Raw genomic sequence first — 13,617 nt, 5'->3', positions numbered from 1 at the left:
AGATATCATTATTCATATTATTTTATTTTAAAATCTTATTTTCTTACATATGAAATTGCATGAATAATTTATATCCATGAACATATAGTCAAGTGAATGTGCATCACTTGCTCTTTCGATCTCCATGCTCAATAGCTACAATGCTTGCTAATGCAAAGACCCCAGCACTGAAGAAGGCACTCCTTTTTGCCAAAAGTACAGAGTGAATTTCTTAATTTTATTTCCATTTGTAAACAACTTTGTCCTTATTAATGTAAGATTTTGGTATTTACAGTTCACCATGTGGTAAGCACTGTGTAGTTTGAAGTTCATCAAAACTGGCTAAACTTTAAATTGTTTTAAAAAACAGGATATAGGAGTGCTCAGTGGCTACGTAGTGCCATTTCTACACCTTATCTTCTATGGAGTTATCCAAATTGGGAGAGCATAATACATGGTGTATTATGGAATTCCAACTAAAGTTCAAACATTGATCACAACAAATGCAGGTACCGACATAGTTAAAGGCAAAATATTTCTCAACTCGAACTTCTTTATTTATGTGTCTTATTGTAGATAATAGTAAATATCTTACACTGTTGAATATGGGTGCATATAGTTTAACAGAATTTGCCATACATCACAGAGAAGGAGAAGAAACTTGCGAAGCTCCCATTGTCAAGAACTACAATGGTTCAAAGTTAAACGAATTCGAAACGCATGAAAAGCTTCACAGAACTGTACTTCTCTCCCTTCCGATCGAAGAGGGGGACTGCTCGGATACCTTGTCGCAACTCTGGCACAGGTAGACATGTTTGGCCAGCGAACTCATCCTTGTCAGACCTATTATAATCAAGAACTTTAATGCGAAGTAGAGCCAATTCAGGTACTGTTAGTGGAAATTCAAACTGCTCATCCCAGGTTGGTATCCAATTGTCGTCCATTGTCTTTGTTTTCTTCTTTATGGCATCAGCAGGAACTCCAGCAATTCCTACCTGCACTTAGTTTTACATCTTAACCATTCATATTTTCCTATTAAAATCCACTTGAAACGCTATACGACAGAAAATTTGAAAGCTACTTCTTTTTAATCTTCTTTACTTTTCCCGCTTTTCCCAAACATAATAAAGACATTAATAGGAAAGCAAGTATTATTCATCTACCTTTGCATAGAAATCTGGAGGTGAGTACGTATCAAAGTGTGTCTGATCGAAGTCTTTGTCCCACCCATCACCCATATATACAGTCACCTGCTTAATGCAAGAAGGGTTAGATCAGTTTCAAGAATAATGGAACATGAGAAACAACAACGCTATCCTACAAAGTCAACTAGCAAATTACCATTCCCCATGTACCTTTAGTGTAGTTTTGACAGGCAATTTTTTTGTAGGATCGAAGACCTCATTGTTGGGACCAGCTGTCAATAGTAAATCAGGTTTCTTAACATATCCACAGCCACCATTAGCCCTGAACATACCATGCATCAACCAAAGTGATCTTCCATAACCCTGCCGCAGGACACTTATTCAGTACCTATTTCTTCGGAAATTTGGTAAGTAATTACTAAAAGGAATAGAGGATGAATGACAACACCAATCATGTCATAATTCATGTGTTACAGGAATTAAACCCTCCGACTCACGTAATCCATAGAATTTTAATCAAAGATTTCTTTAATCGGCTTAAACATTAGAAGGATGGAGAGTGTGGTAGTGGGTTTGCAGGTTCAGTAAAACCTAGTGCTTCGAGATCAAAGCTTACATATATGTACGAAGAACAAGTACATATAAAGTTACACATACATTGGAGGACCTACTCTCTCATTCAACACCCACAACGTCTGAGTTCTAGATCCTCACAACATAGACATCTAAAAAAATAATTATACGTAGTTATTATAATATTATTACACTTTGGAAAAAACAAGGAAGGATCAATACTACCGCTTTCTTCTAAGAATCAAATGTTGCATCGAGATAATAGAAAAACAATCTTCAAGAGGGAAAAAGCCATGTTTGGAATCTATATTAATGTATACCAGCAATGATAAACCAAGGAGAGGAGAACTAAAATCACATGAGAATTTATTCTTTCAATCTAGCTTCATAATACCCAGTTCTAGATTTTTTCTACAGAATCGGAGACAGAAGACCAACCTGCATATTAAATGCTACCATTTGAGCTCCATGCGTCCACCCAACAAAAGGATCATAATTGGACGAGTCAACACGTATTCCCTTTGGGTATACTCTCAGCAAATTTTTCTGTGTGAACCTAAAAAGAAACATCATAGGAATACAGACAATTAATTAAAATGTTCACTACAGATATGTACAGTTGGCAAGTTACAAATGCTACGGGTAAATTTCTTATACAATTAATTACAAAGTTATCTCCAGATATGCACAGTTGGTAAGTTACATATACATGGTATAAGTAAATTGCCGAAACCTTCACATGCATGTACATGTACATTGAAAATCAACTAGTATATGATACAGTATAACAAATCATTTCTGATGTAACCCAAGATTTTGAATGTATAACCCAAGATTTTGAAGTATAAGATATGTTGAACTCGGTCATCTTAATTCTTTCAATTGATCATACAAAAAGGAAATAAAAAATGGGAGCAAATTTAAGAGGTGGACATAAACTCTACGTTAATTATTCAACTTCCAATCTGCCATTGAGATGTTATAGCTACATGCATATGGATCAATCCACGAGTGTATAACATCACAAATAACAGAGGAACTTTCGGATGGATGAATACAGAGTTATACCTGATAATCTCTTTGCTATGAGTATCTACAGCCTTTTCAAGTGCTGGTTCACTGAGACTAAGCCGTCTTACGTTGTTGGGGTCAACCCTCAGCCAATCAGATAGTCCTCCTTTCCCCTTTCCAGCATGAATGGCAATTAAACGCTTGTATTCTGAAGCTGCATTGTTCTCTGACTTTGGATCTCCTTCATCATCTTCATCATCTTCTCCTTCATCAGAATCATCCTGCTGGGAAAAAGTGTGTTAGAATAGGGTAAACAAAGAAGTCGGTTAAAAAATGGGCATGCTCAATAATAGAGGCTTAATAATTAGAGCATTTATTTCACCTCCGTTCCTTTCTTTGAGTCATCTTTTTCCTTAACTTCCTTGGCTTGTAAGTATTCTTTCGGTGGCTTAGTTGATATCATAATACGTTTTTTCAGTGATTCTGGAGAAGGAAGCTCCTTCAAACACTCTGAAGGAGAAAACAGCATGTCTCCAAATGTTTGAGTGATCATCTAGTACACAAAAGCATTATTATGATCAAAGAAGGCGGTAATCATATCCAGAAAATGCACATACGCACCTCAGCAACTTTTGCCTGAAGATTTGGAGTTAGATGATCTTCAAGTGTTATTACAACAGGATACTCAGAAGCAGAAAAGGCATGCTCCTTAATAGACCTCAAGCATTTGATGAGTGCCACTGGAGTGGTCAGTGTCCTGTGTAAAAAATCTAACACTTAAAACTACAACATGAAAAAGTACAAGCACTATAAGGGGAACTTAATATCAAGATTCACATGTTTGAAGACCCAAGACTTCATTATGATAGCACCTAAGGTGTCTATGATGGGCTTGGAATCCTCCATCCAACCATCAAGAGCTTGGGATGTTATAGAAGAGCATGGAAAGAAGACTTCAAGGTCCATATACGCTAGAATGGATGTACATGAGGAGGAGGGCCAAGGCTCAAGAGAATAAATAGACTCCTTAGGGTTTATGAATTGTTGATGAAGAACTCTCCTGAGAGAGCATCCCTTTGCGGGAATATCCCTTACCTCTTCAATTGAACCTCCCTTGGATTCTTCTAGTCAATATTCATGTACGAGTTCAATTTCTCTTCCCCATTGGATTGATTTGTTGTAGATAAATTGCTACTTAGCAGGTTCAAGTATATATTACTTGGGTTGACTAGTTGTTTCTTCTATTAGATTCTATTATTTCTATCTCTATCTTCTCCTCTCTTTCTAATTTTTAATTTCCTTGTGTTAATTCACTCGTAACATTGTTACATAAAAGAAATTTTTTTACTAGTCTGCAGCAGTCTCTGAATTCAAACTTGAGGTGAAAGGCATATTTCACAGAAATTTCAAGCATTAAGGTAACCCAAGAGTTATTCCTTTTCTCTTTCAGATCATAAAAGATTGTTCGTGTATGCATAAGAACTACTCTTTTGTTAAATCACATTCTTAAATTCTGCTGTGATGACTGACCTAGCACTTGACTAGAAATTTTCATCCTGGATTACATGGTTTGGTATTTTGCTCAGTTTGGTAGTTCACTTTTACAAAAGAGGCAGGCATAATTCTCTTTTACAATTAGGAAAAGCTCATGTTGCTCTTAAATTCATAAATTCACAGCTTTGATTAGTCTATTGGAGTACTTTATTTTATCTTATGAGTCATAAGAGAAAAAACTTGTCATTTCTCTAGCTTTCAAGTAACTTAGGATCAAGCATGTAATTGTGAATGTTGTTCTTTGACATTTCTGCAGAAATCTTAATATTTCAACTCTTCTCGAGCAATAATCATGACGACATCTTTAAGAAAATTCTTAAACGGGAAGTGCGTCCAGGATCATCCTGTAATCATCCATTTATATTGCACCATGTGACAAAAAATGAAATGCTTCTCCTTCCACTTTGCTTCACCACCAATCTACTGCCCTGATCTCCTAATGCCTGTTTGTTAACATAGTAACCCCTTTTGGCCTCCCCAACAGTCTTGCTGGTGTGAAGGCAAGATGATGCCTACCATCCATACCACGTGTAGCAGGCAATTAATGAACATTTCCCCCGCACCAGATTGAAGATGAACTTAAGTAGACTTGTTTTTCACCATTTAACTTAGATATAAACATTATATGAGATTTTCCATGTCATTATTTCTCAAAAAGAAAGAAGAGATTTTCCATGTTATTATCTGTTCATTGGGTATTTGAATGGACACTGCATCTCTGACTTATTTATCAACAGAAATTTCTTGTACTGACTGTATGGTGTCCAGTTAACACAAGCCAAACAGCTTCAGTCTGGTCATAACTGCAGGTCCCTTTTTCCTCGGGTGTTGTACAGTCTAAACAGGTGCCTACGAGATGGTCACTGTAGGCACTTTCAGTTAATTTCAGTTAAATTGAATGAACCACCTCATCTAAAAGCTTAAACTGTACTTTGAGAGGAGCACTTCCATTCATTTAATAATCTGTTGACGCTTCCCTTCTGAAATGATTTCCTCATCTTCATCTAACTAGGTAATGGTAAAATTTAGTATCTTAGTAATATCACGATCTGGAACTCTCGTGGTATGTGTTATAGGAACATAAAATGCAAATTTCCTCCCAAAGATTAAAAAATGAAAAGAAGTAGTTCATTAACAAAAGAAACAAGACGCCTAAAGCCACTGCACACGACTGTTACATGTAGACTTCCAAAAGCATTAGCACACTCATAATGTGGAGTTTGTTAGTAGAACTTGTTCATATTCCTGCCAGCTGTAAACTTGCACTAATCAGTTGTGACAGTTGCAGTGCTCTTGGTTTAGTACTTAGTACAGGTATACACGTGGAAATTTGTAAAAATGCATAAACTTATTAATGGCTTCAGTTATATAAACATTTGGTTTTGTGCACCGGGCTGAAACAACAAAAAGTAGATATGCCTGTAAATTATGCGCAAAAGCATAACCTTGTTTATCGGGCTTCAGTTAGGAACCGGCCAAAGAAAGTGAAAATGAATGAAGTGCCCATAGCTTCTTCAAAATTTTAGAGTCTACCTCTTGGTTTGTCACTAAGAAATATCCACGAACTAGCCAATTCACTTGAGAATATATTCATTTGACAGATCATATGGCAACCATAAACTCAACTGAACATATACATAGCTAAGGGACATAGATTCCACAAATAAACTAGAACATTCATACATTAATGCACATACCTTCCATGTAGAACCTCTACATCATCTTCATCTGAATTTGGCCAAATATCCAATTCAATTACTCTGACACCTCTCTGCAGAGCTTGTATTATGGGGACATCACTGCAATCACTGCTCAGTTGATTCCCAGTTAGATAAGAATTATGGCCTGTGTATATGTAGTAATGAGACAAAGGTGCAGTCATATCATGGTGAATCTGCAATCCAAAAAAGATCCATTACTCCATTAGTGAATTCATTAAGAAGAAGAATACATCTAATATACTACTTTATGAAGAATGACATTAAATATACATGAAACTTCTGATATATTACCCCGCCATACTCATTTATATGATAGTGTTTCACTGTAATAAGAGTTTATATTAATTTAACATACACATTAAATAAGTAACACTACTAAAACAACAAGAACTACTAGCCAAAGCCAATATTAGAAGAAAAAAGAAACATCAGATCAGAAATCCAATTGAGCAGTATAATAAAATTTTGAATTTTAGACAGTTATGAAAGTCGTACAGAAATAGAATGGTGTCAAATATTCTACAAGGGCTAAAGTGATATATAAATAATTGAGACAGGTGTGGTTGGTATGGCGGAAATGTTTCCCCTTATACAATCGTTTCCTGGATCATATTTCAGTATTTGATAGGACTGGGTATAGCGATGATATTTTTCGATATTAAATGTTGATCACAAAGTCTAACTATTTGATTGAAATTAGAACATGTATGTTGTTGTTGTTGTTGTAAAGAAAGCTGACTTTTACTCTCATTTTGGTGCAAAATATATTCCAAATCAAACACTAAAAAGACAATAAATAAATAAAAAAATTCACAAAATTAAATTAGTACCCCGAGTGTAGGATCGAGAGGAGGATTAATATCAGAAAAGAGATATTTGAAGAAAGCATCGAGTTGGAGGCCTGTGTGCTTAGGGTCGCCGTACTTATTGATTATCGCCTGAGCGTCATCTAAGGTTACATTTTTCTCCTTCTGAACTTCAATTAAGAACCGATGAAAGTTCTCGACGTTCATGACTCCGGCACCGTCGGAATAATGGCTGAACGTGTTCTTAACGTCCGCCGGAGCCTCGGCGGCGGCCATCGTAAACTGCCGACGGAAAAAGAAACCGACTTTGTACGTCTGTTTCGACATTGTTAAGTGAAACGGAAAATGAATTTCCAGATTTTCAATGCAACCGTTTTTGTCAAAGGAAGACAAGAATGATCCGATCGTAGTGAGACTTGTTTTTTTTAACAAACTTTTCGTTATGCGTGAGTATTTTATATGATTAAAAAATGTCTAATAGGGAGCGAGGAGTTGAAAAAAGAAAATGAATTGGGGTTGATCTTTTCAACGTGTCATAAAAATAAGGCGACCGACCATTTAACATAATTAGGCAACTTATCGACCCTACACATAACACACTTTGCATTTATATTGTCATATGCCGACTATAAGAAGCCTAGTGTGCTATTTTTATTGGCCTACGATACTGTATAATACTAGAAAATATAGTTAACCGATTTACTGATAGACATTTTCGATAATGGATTTTAGTTATATCTCCCTTCATTTTTGGTCGAAAAGGGTTAGAAGTCCCTATTGAATATGATAGAAGTCAAACATGCAATTAATGTGAAAAATCAAGTTAACATGGGGGTCATGAGGACGTTAAGTGTGTGTATTTCTATTAGTTCCTCCGTGAGATTATTGTATTCGAAATTTAAAAAATAAATAAAGATTTTTGAAATTTACAATTTAAAATAAATCATAAAAATTTATATGGATAAAAACTATTTCACTAAATATAATTTATTTTTTTTTAAGTACTAACTAAATAATATAAAATATTACATAAATTGGGACGGAGAAAGAGTACATAGAAAAGGAAAGAGTTGGACAACCAAGAGCAATATTGGAATTTCAAATTGCTTCAAATGGTACATTCAATATTTCTTTGTGTACATTTGATTGAGTTGACAAATAGCAATTCCCTTCGAAAGAATTCCATTCGCGTCGGACTTCCTTCATTCTAGCTTACACGTGTCCTATGTAAAGCAATGCATTCTCTCGGTGGGCCCAAACAAATCCGTGAATGGAATAAACTATTTTAAGCCCAACTCTGCCCAAATTTGGACGACTTGGGTGAGATATGTTAAATTTGACGCTCCTTTTCACTCAAAACTAGTCCAAATCACCTGCAATTTTTCTCAGATTTTGTATATTAAATCATCTATATATTTTTGTATAAAAAACTACTCAAACTATCACTCCATAAATAATTGAGAAAACTACCTTCTATAGCCCCTTAAAATTTTAATAGCCCATATTTTTATTCATTGACCCGAAATATCCATCCGGCCCAAACATATTACATCTAATAGTCTGAAATATTTATTTTGTATATTTTTTGTATAATGACAATCTATTTTATATATTTTTTGTATAGTGACAGTCTATTTTGTATATATTTTTGTATAATGACAGTCTATTTTGTACATATTTTGTATAGTTTTTGTATATTTTTTGTATAGTGACAGTGTATTGTATATAAATTGTACAGTGATAATCTATTCTGTATATTTTTGTATAATGACAGTCTACTTTGTATAGTGACAATCTATTGTATATAAATTGTATAGTGACAATCTATTTAGTATTTTTTTTGTATAGTGACAGTGTATTTTGTATAATGACAGTCTATTTAGTATATATTATGTATAGTGACAATATATTTTGTATAAACTTTGTATAGTGACAGTCTATTGTATATAAATTGTATAGTGACAAACTATTTTGTATATTTTTGTGTAGTGACAAAGTATATATTTTGTATAGTGACAGTCTATTGTATATAAATTGTACAATGACAATCTATTTTGTATATTTTTGTGTAGTGACAAAGTATATATTTTGTATAGTGACAGTATATTGTATATAAATTGTTTAGTGACAGTATATTTAGTATATCTTTTGTATAGTGATAGTATGTTTTGTATAGTAAAGATTATTTTTCAAATTAATGATGCAACCATGTTTTGCACACGTTGATACTCCACCATAGAGTTAAAACTAATTTAATATATATTATTTTCATACTCTACTCCTCTATTTAGGTCATTTCTTGAAAGAAAATGACTCTAATTGCCACACTTGCATTTTAGCGATTGACATTTTTTTTTACATAAAGGATTTTTCCCATGCAACGATATGCTTTTATATATATATTTGGAGAAAGGACATGCTCGTGATAGTGAAGGGTAAATTTCACAAATGGTCATATAATTATGATTTTTTTTATCAAAGTCATACAACTATATTTTCTCACATAAAAATCATAAAAACTGCTAGTAACTCACACAAAAAACATAATGACCGAAAACTACAACTTTTCGGTAGCATTTGTTTATTTTTAGTCTAACAAATAATAACCAAATTAAAATAGGAATGACCCAACCTAATATAAGTATGCATTTTGAGTTTTTATACAGTATACATTGATTATACACACACACACATATATATACATACAACGGCCGAAGGATTCAATAGTGAATTTTTCTTTTCTTTATTCAATGCTGAAGTTGGTTCTGAAGGATCAAATAGGTCAACGCTTGGAGAGTCATTGAAACCAAGACTTTCGATTTAGTGTATATTAAAAAGAATAGAGGAAGGAGCCTATCATATCATATATAGTAGAGTATTAGGCCTAACTCACAGGAATATCTAAAGGCTATCACCTAAGCGGACGATGGACGACTTTTAACTATGAGAATTTTTCAGTTTTTGGGTTATTTTTGGTGAGCCAAAAAAAAGAAGAGATGGAATTGTAAAAGAGAAATTAATGTGATCGATAATGGCTAAGGCCGCCAACGAGGAAGAGTTATAGGTCCTTTGATTTTTCTATGTTAGGTGCATCAAAATAGTAATTTCTCATTACAAATTTAACTTTACTGTTTTTGAAATGCTTTCATTTGTTTTTATCTAAAATCAACTAATTGTTTATCAGGAAATTGTTATTGCTGGTCAAAAGGAAAGGAGTAGTGAAGGAGGGAGGGGCGCTTAAAACTATTTGGTGGTTAGCATATGTTATTTGTTTTCGGCTATAAATTGTAATGTAAAACTATGGCCATCGACTGATATATATTTTGGCCGAGTGGCCACTTATATCAGAAGCTCTAAATAATTTCAACCAAAGCAAGCCTAAAAACAAAATATTTACCAGAAAAGGCCCAAATATCATTTTAATCCAAACAGTTTTCAATTAATGTTAGTTTGTAAAGCATACTATGAGCTAAAGTGAGTTTTAAAGACTCGAGCACCTTAATTCGATTTAGAAATCACTATTAAACATTAGTTTGTTGGATTTGGCCGAAATATTAAACTAAAAACGTCATGGACAAACATTGAAGCTTATTTAAGCTTGAATTAAAAAAATTGGATTTTTAAAATTGGAATTTATTTCGAGTGAGTATTGTTGGGATAAATTGGGTATATTTTAAGGAGTGTGAATCTCAATTTTTGGACGATTTGGTGAAAATTTTAGGTAGTTTGAATTGAAATTTTGGCAAAATTTGAAGTACACAAGATGAACACGAAAGAAGATGATATGTGTATCTCAATGTGTATTTCCGTATATCCTTTGTCTGTCAAATATGTTTTTCTTGTGTATCTCATGTATATTCATGTATACCTGTATGTGAGATACATGTTTGATTCATATATCGTACATAAATTTTTAAACTCGATTTTAACTACGAATTTTGATTCAAAACTAATCCAAATAACCTTCAATTTTCTTCAAATTTTGTATATTAACTCATCTATATATTTTCAATGAATTTCAATCATACCCATTGAAAAAGATCCCTTTTTGTTGAGATTTTTAGAATCTTGTATATTTTTTTCTTTGTGTCATATTTGGTGCCTCATTCATGAAATTTTATTTCCGTCTTGTATTTAATATTGTTGATCGTGCTTAAAAATATGGAAGGAGATCTTTGCGTCTGATTCTTGAAGAGAGAGAATCTTTATTTATCTAGATTTTTTATTTTTATATACGCTTGGCTAGTTTTGATAAATATGTGCTCAATGGCTAGAGCTCGGTAAATTTAGACTTATTTTGGACATTTCCTTAAGATTTCCATTTTGTATTGCTAGCTTTGCCAACTAGATCAAGGAACAAATGTATATCATCCGCAGTTTGTCAAATCATCTAGAGAATAATTATGTGAACTACTATAAAAATAGATGATTCAATACGTTAGATTCAAACAATTTCACTGCTGGCAAAACAAAATAAAGTGTAATTGGCATATGAAAAGTACAGAAAACAAAGTGGACTTTGTTCTAGTTTCACAATGTATAAGCACCACCACCGCCACGGTGAAAGTCATTATCATCATCATCAGAATAAGAAGAATCACTTTCGCTTCCATACCATTCAAGATTCTTACTAGTGGTCGAACGGCCAAGTAGCTCCATTAAAGACAAATCAAAGGTAGGCAAAGCGGAGACACCAATGGGAAAGTTCCATTTCATAACAAATTCAGTAGCATTTGAGATCAACTTGTTTTTGTCAGAAAAATGTTTTAAAAAAATGACTTTAAAAGGTTTCAAATTGAGTAGGTCAAATACAGAATACTTGAAGTGTAAGTTTAGTGATGAGTGTAAAATTTATGGGTGTTTAATATTAGTGTTTGCTATTGGTTGGGTTAATGCTATTTAGCCTTGTTTATGCTTTAAAGTTAGAATTATAATGGTTGCAAACATTGTTCATGCCTATTTAATTTTATTCTTACTTGAGAAAGAAGAATTTAGTCTAAGAAAATTTGGCTAACAAGAAATTGAACTAGTTGAAATATCGATTAGTTTAATTAAAGAATTTAAATTAGAGATAATGATAATCCAACTTGGACTCATATTTAATTATTTTTATTGCTACCCATTTGGACTTGAGAGAGCCAATTTAAACATAATCACTCTTTAACAAAGAGGTATTGGGTGAGTACTTCAGAAATGAGAGTAATAACAACCCCGATATACCAAGCAAATATAGATTTACTCTGCCTATTAGGTTTACACCTAGGTTAGGGTTACAACCCTAGGCTTTTCTCTATTTGACAAAACCTTTAAAATATTTCAGTTATTACTTGTTCATTAGTTAGTCAAATTCCTTAGTAGTTTAATATAGATATATTTATACCCATCTTTGTTTGGAAGCAAAATCTAGTTATTTCGAGTTTCTCTCTTGCGTATTTACCTCAACACCCATTCTAAACTCCTTATTGATTCGACTCCGACTCGTGTTGGGTTTATTATTGTGACGACCATTTCATATTCGCTTAATTGGGGTGTGAATTGGACGTGATCAATTTTTGGTGCCGTTGACGGGGGATTTTACGGTGTTAGCTATATACTTGAATTTGTTTCTTAAAATATCTTCTTTTACTTTTGTGATTCTAACTTGTTGAAGTACTTATAGGTTCTAAATAGCGAACAATGAACTTGGAAACATACCATTGGGAGATGGTTATCGATATTATTGTTGATGATATAAGTACTACAATCAATGTTGGTGACATGTTGGAAGCCGTTTTACTCAACTTTGATGATGATGAAATGGATTGTTTCATAGAATGTGTGAATTCGTTGCAAGGAATGAGGTCTTACAACTATGCACCCCGAAAGTTATCATTTGTAATGACCCGACCGACCGTTTTATGTATTTGAGCCTTGTTTACCCGACCCGACCGATTGTTTTATGGTTTTATAACTTACGGGGATGGTTGATTTCGTTTCGGGGAAGTTTTGGAATGATTTGGTTCCTTTGGTTCTTCGTTTAGAAGTTTAAGTTGGAAATATTAACATAGATTAAACTTTTGTGAAAATGACTCCGGAACGACATTTTGATGGCTATAATAGGTTCGTATCATGATTTTGGACTTGGGCATATGCCCGAAATTGAATTCAGAGGTCCCTAAGTTGATTTGACTTGTTTTTTCCAAAAGTTGGCAATTTGAATAATTAGAAACTCCTTAGATTTGATCGTAGGTTGACTTTATGGCTATCGAATTCGAAATTTAGTTTTGGAACTTGGAATAGGTCCGTTTTGCTTTTGGAACTTGTTGGCAAAATTTGGTGTCAGTCCGAGTTGGTTTGATAGGAATCAAACGCTTTGTTGCAATTCTAATGGTTTTTGAGTTTCCTTTTGAATTTCATGCGTTTTGATGTCAGATTCATGGTTCTGGATATTATTTTGATGTTATGAATGCGCGAGCGAGTTTGTATGATATTTTTAGACTTGTGTGGATGTTTGGTGTAGAGCTCCGAGGGCTTGGGTGAGTTTCAGACGCGTTTCAGATTGGATAGAACTCATTCCAGGTTGTTGGTGTGCTGGTGCCTCAAGTATCGCAATTGTGAAGTAGGCGGGGAGGGTTATCGCATTTGTGATGCCTTACTCGCAATTGCGAAGTTTAGGCTTAGACTGGGTAGGTCGCATTTGCGGCTGACTTCGCATTTGCAACATTCCCCTAGGCTGTCAGGCGCTACATTTGCGAGGTATTATTCGCATTTGCGAACCCAGGGTGGTAATTGTGACTTCTGCACCTAAACAAAAGGTCTGAAAAATGGGACTTAGTCTCATTTTTATAT

The 13,617-nt window shown here is 33.9% G+C and overlaps 1 protein-coding gene across 2 annotated transcripts; it reads right to left on the bottom strand.

Annotated features, from left to right (window-relative positions):
- Positions 1-514: 514 nt before the first annotated feature.
- LOC104084455 (phosphoinositide phospholipase C 2-like) lies at positions 515-7,321 on the bottom strand. Of its 2 annotated transcripts, none has more exons than XM_009588305.4 (9): positions 6,814-7,321; positions 5,960-6,156; positions 3,330-3,465; positions 3,091-3,261; positions 2,766-2,992; positions 2,136-2,253; positions 1,335-1,487; positions 1,143-1,229; positions 515-974 (listed from the first exon to the last, which is right to left on the bottom strand). In XM_009588305.4, the coding sequence occupies exons 1-9, from the start codon at positions 7,114-7,116 to the stop codon at positions 681-683; spliced, it is 1,686 nt and encodes a 561-aa protein (XP_009586600.1). In that variant the 5' UTR covers positions 7,117-7,321; the 3' UTR covers positions 515-680. The 2 variants fall into 2 exon arrangements, with proteins under 2 accessions (XP_009586600.1, XP_009586601.1); XM_009588306.4 differs by having other exon boundaries at positions 2,766-2,989.
- Between the last annotated feature and the right edge of the window lie 6,296 nt (positions 7,322-13,617).

Source organism: Nicotiana tomentosiformis, chromosome 3 (genome assembly GCF_000390325.3).
Source record: "Nicotiana tomentosiformis chromosome 3, ASM39032v3, whole genome shotgun sequence".
NCBI lineage: Eukaryota > Viridiplantae > Streptophyta > Magnoliopsida > Solanales > Solanaceae > Nicotiana > Nicotiana tomentosiformis.
Note: the sequence above shows the minus strand (reverse complement) of the source record. Positions and strands in the feature narration are given on the sequence as shown.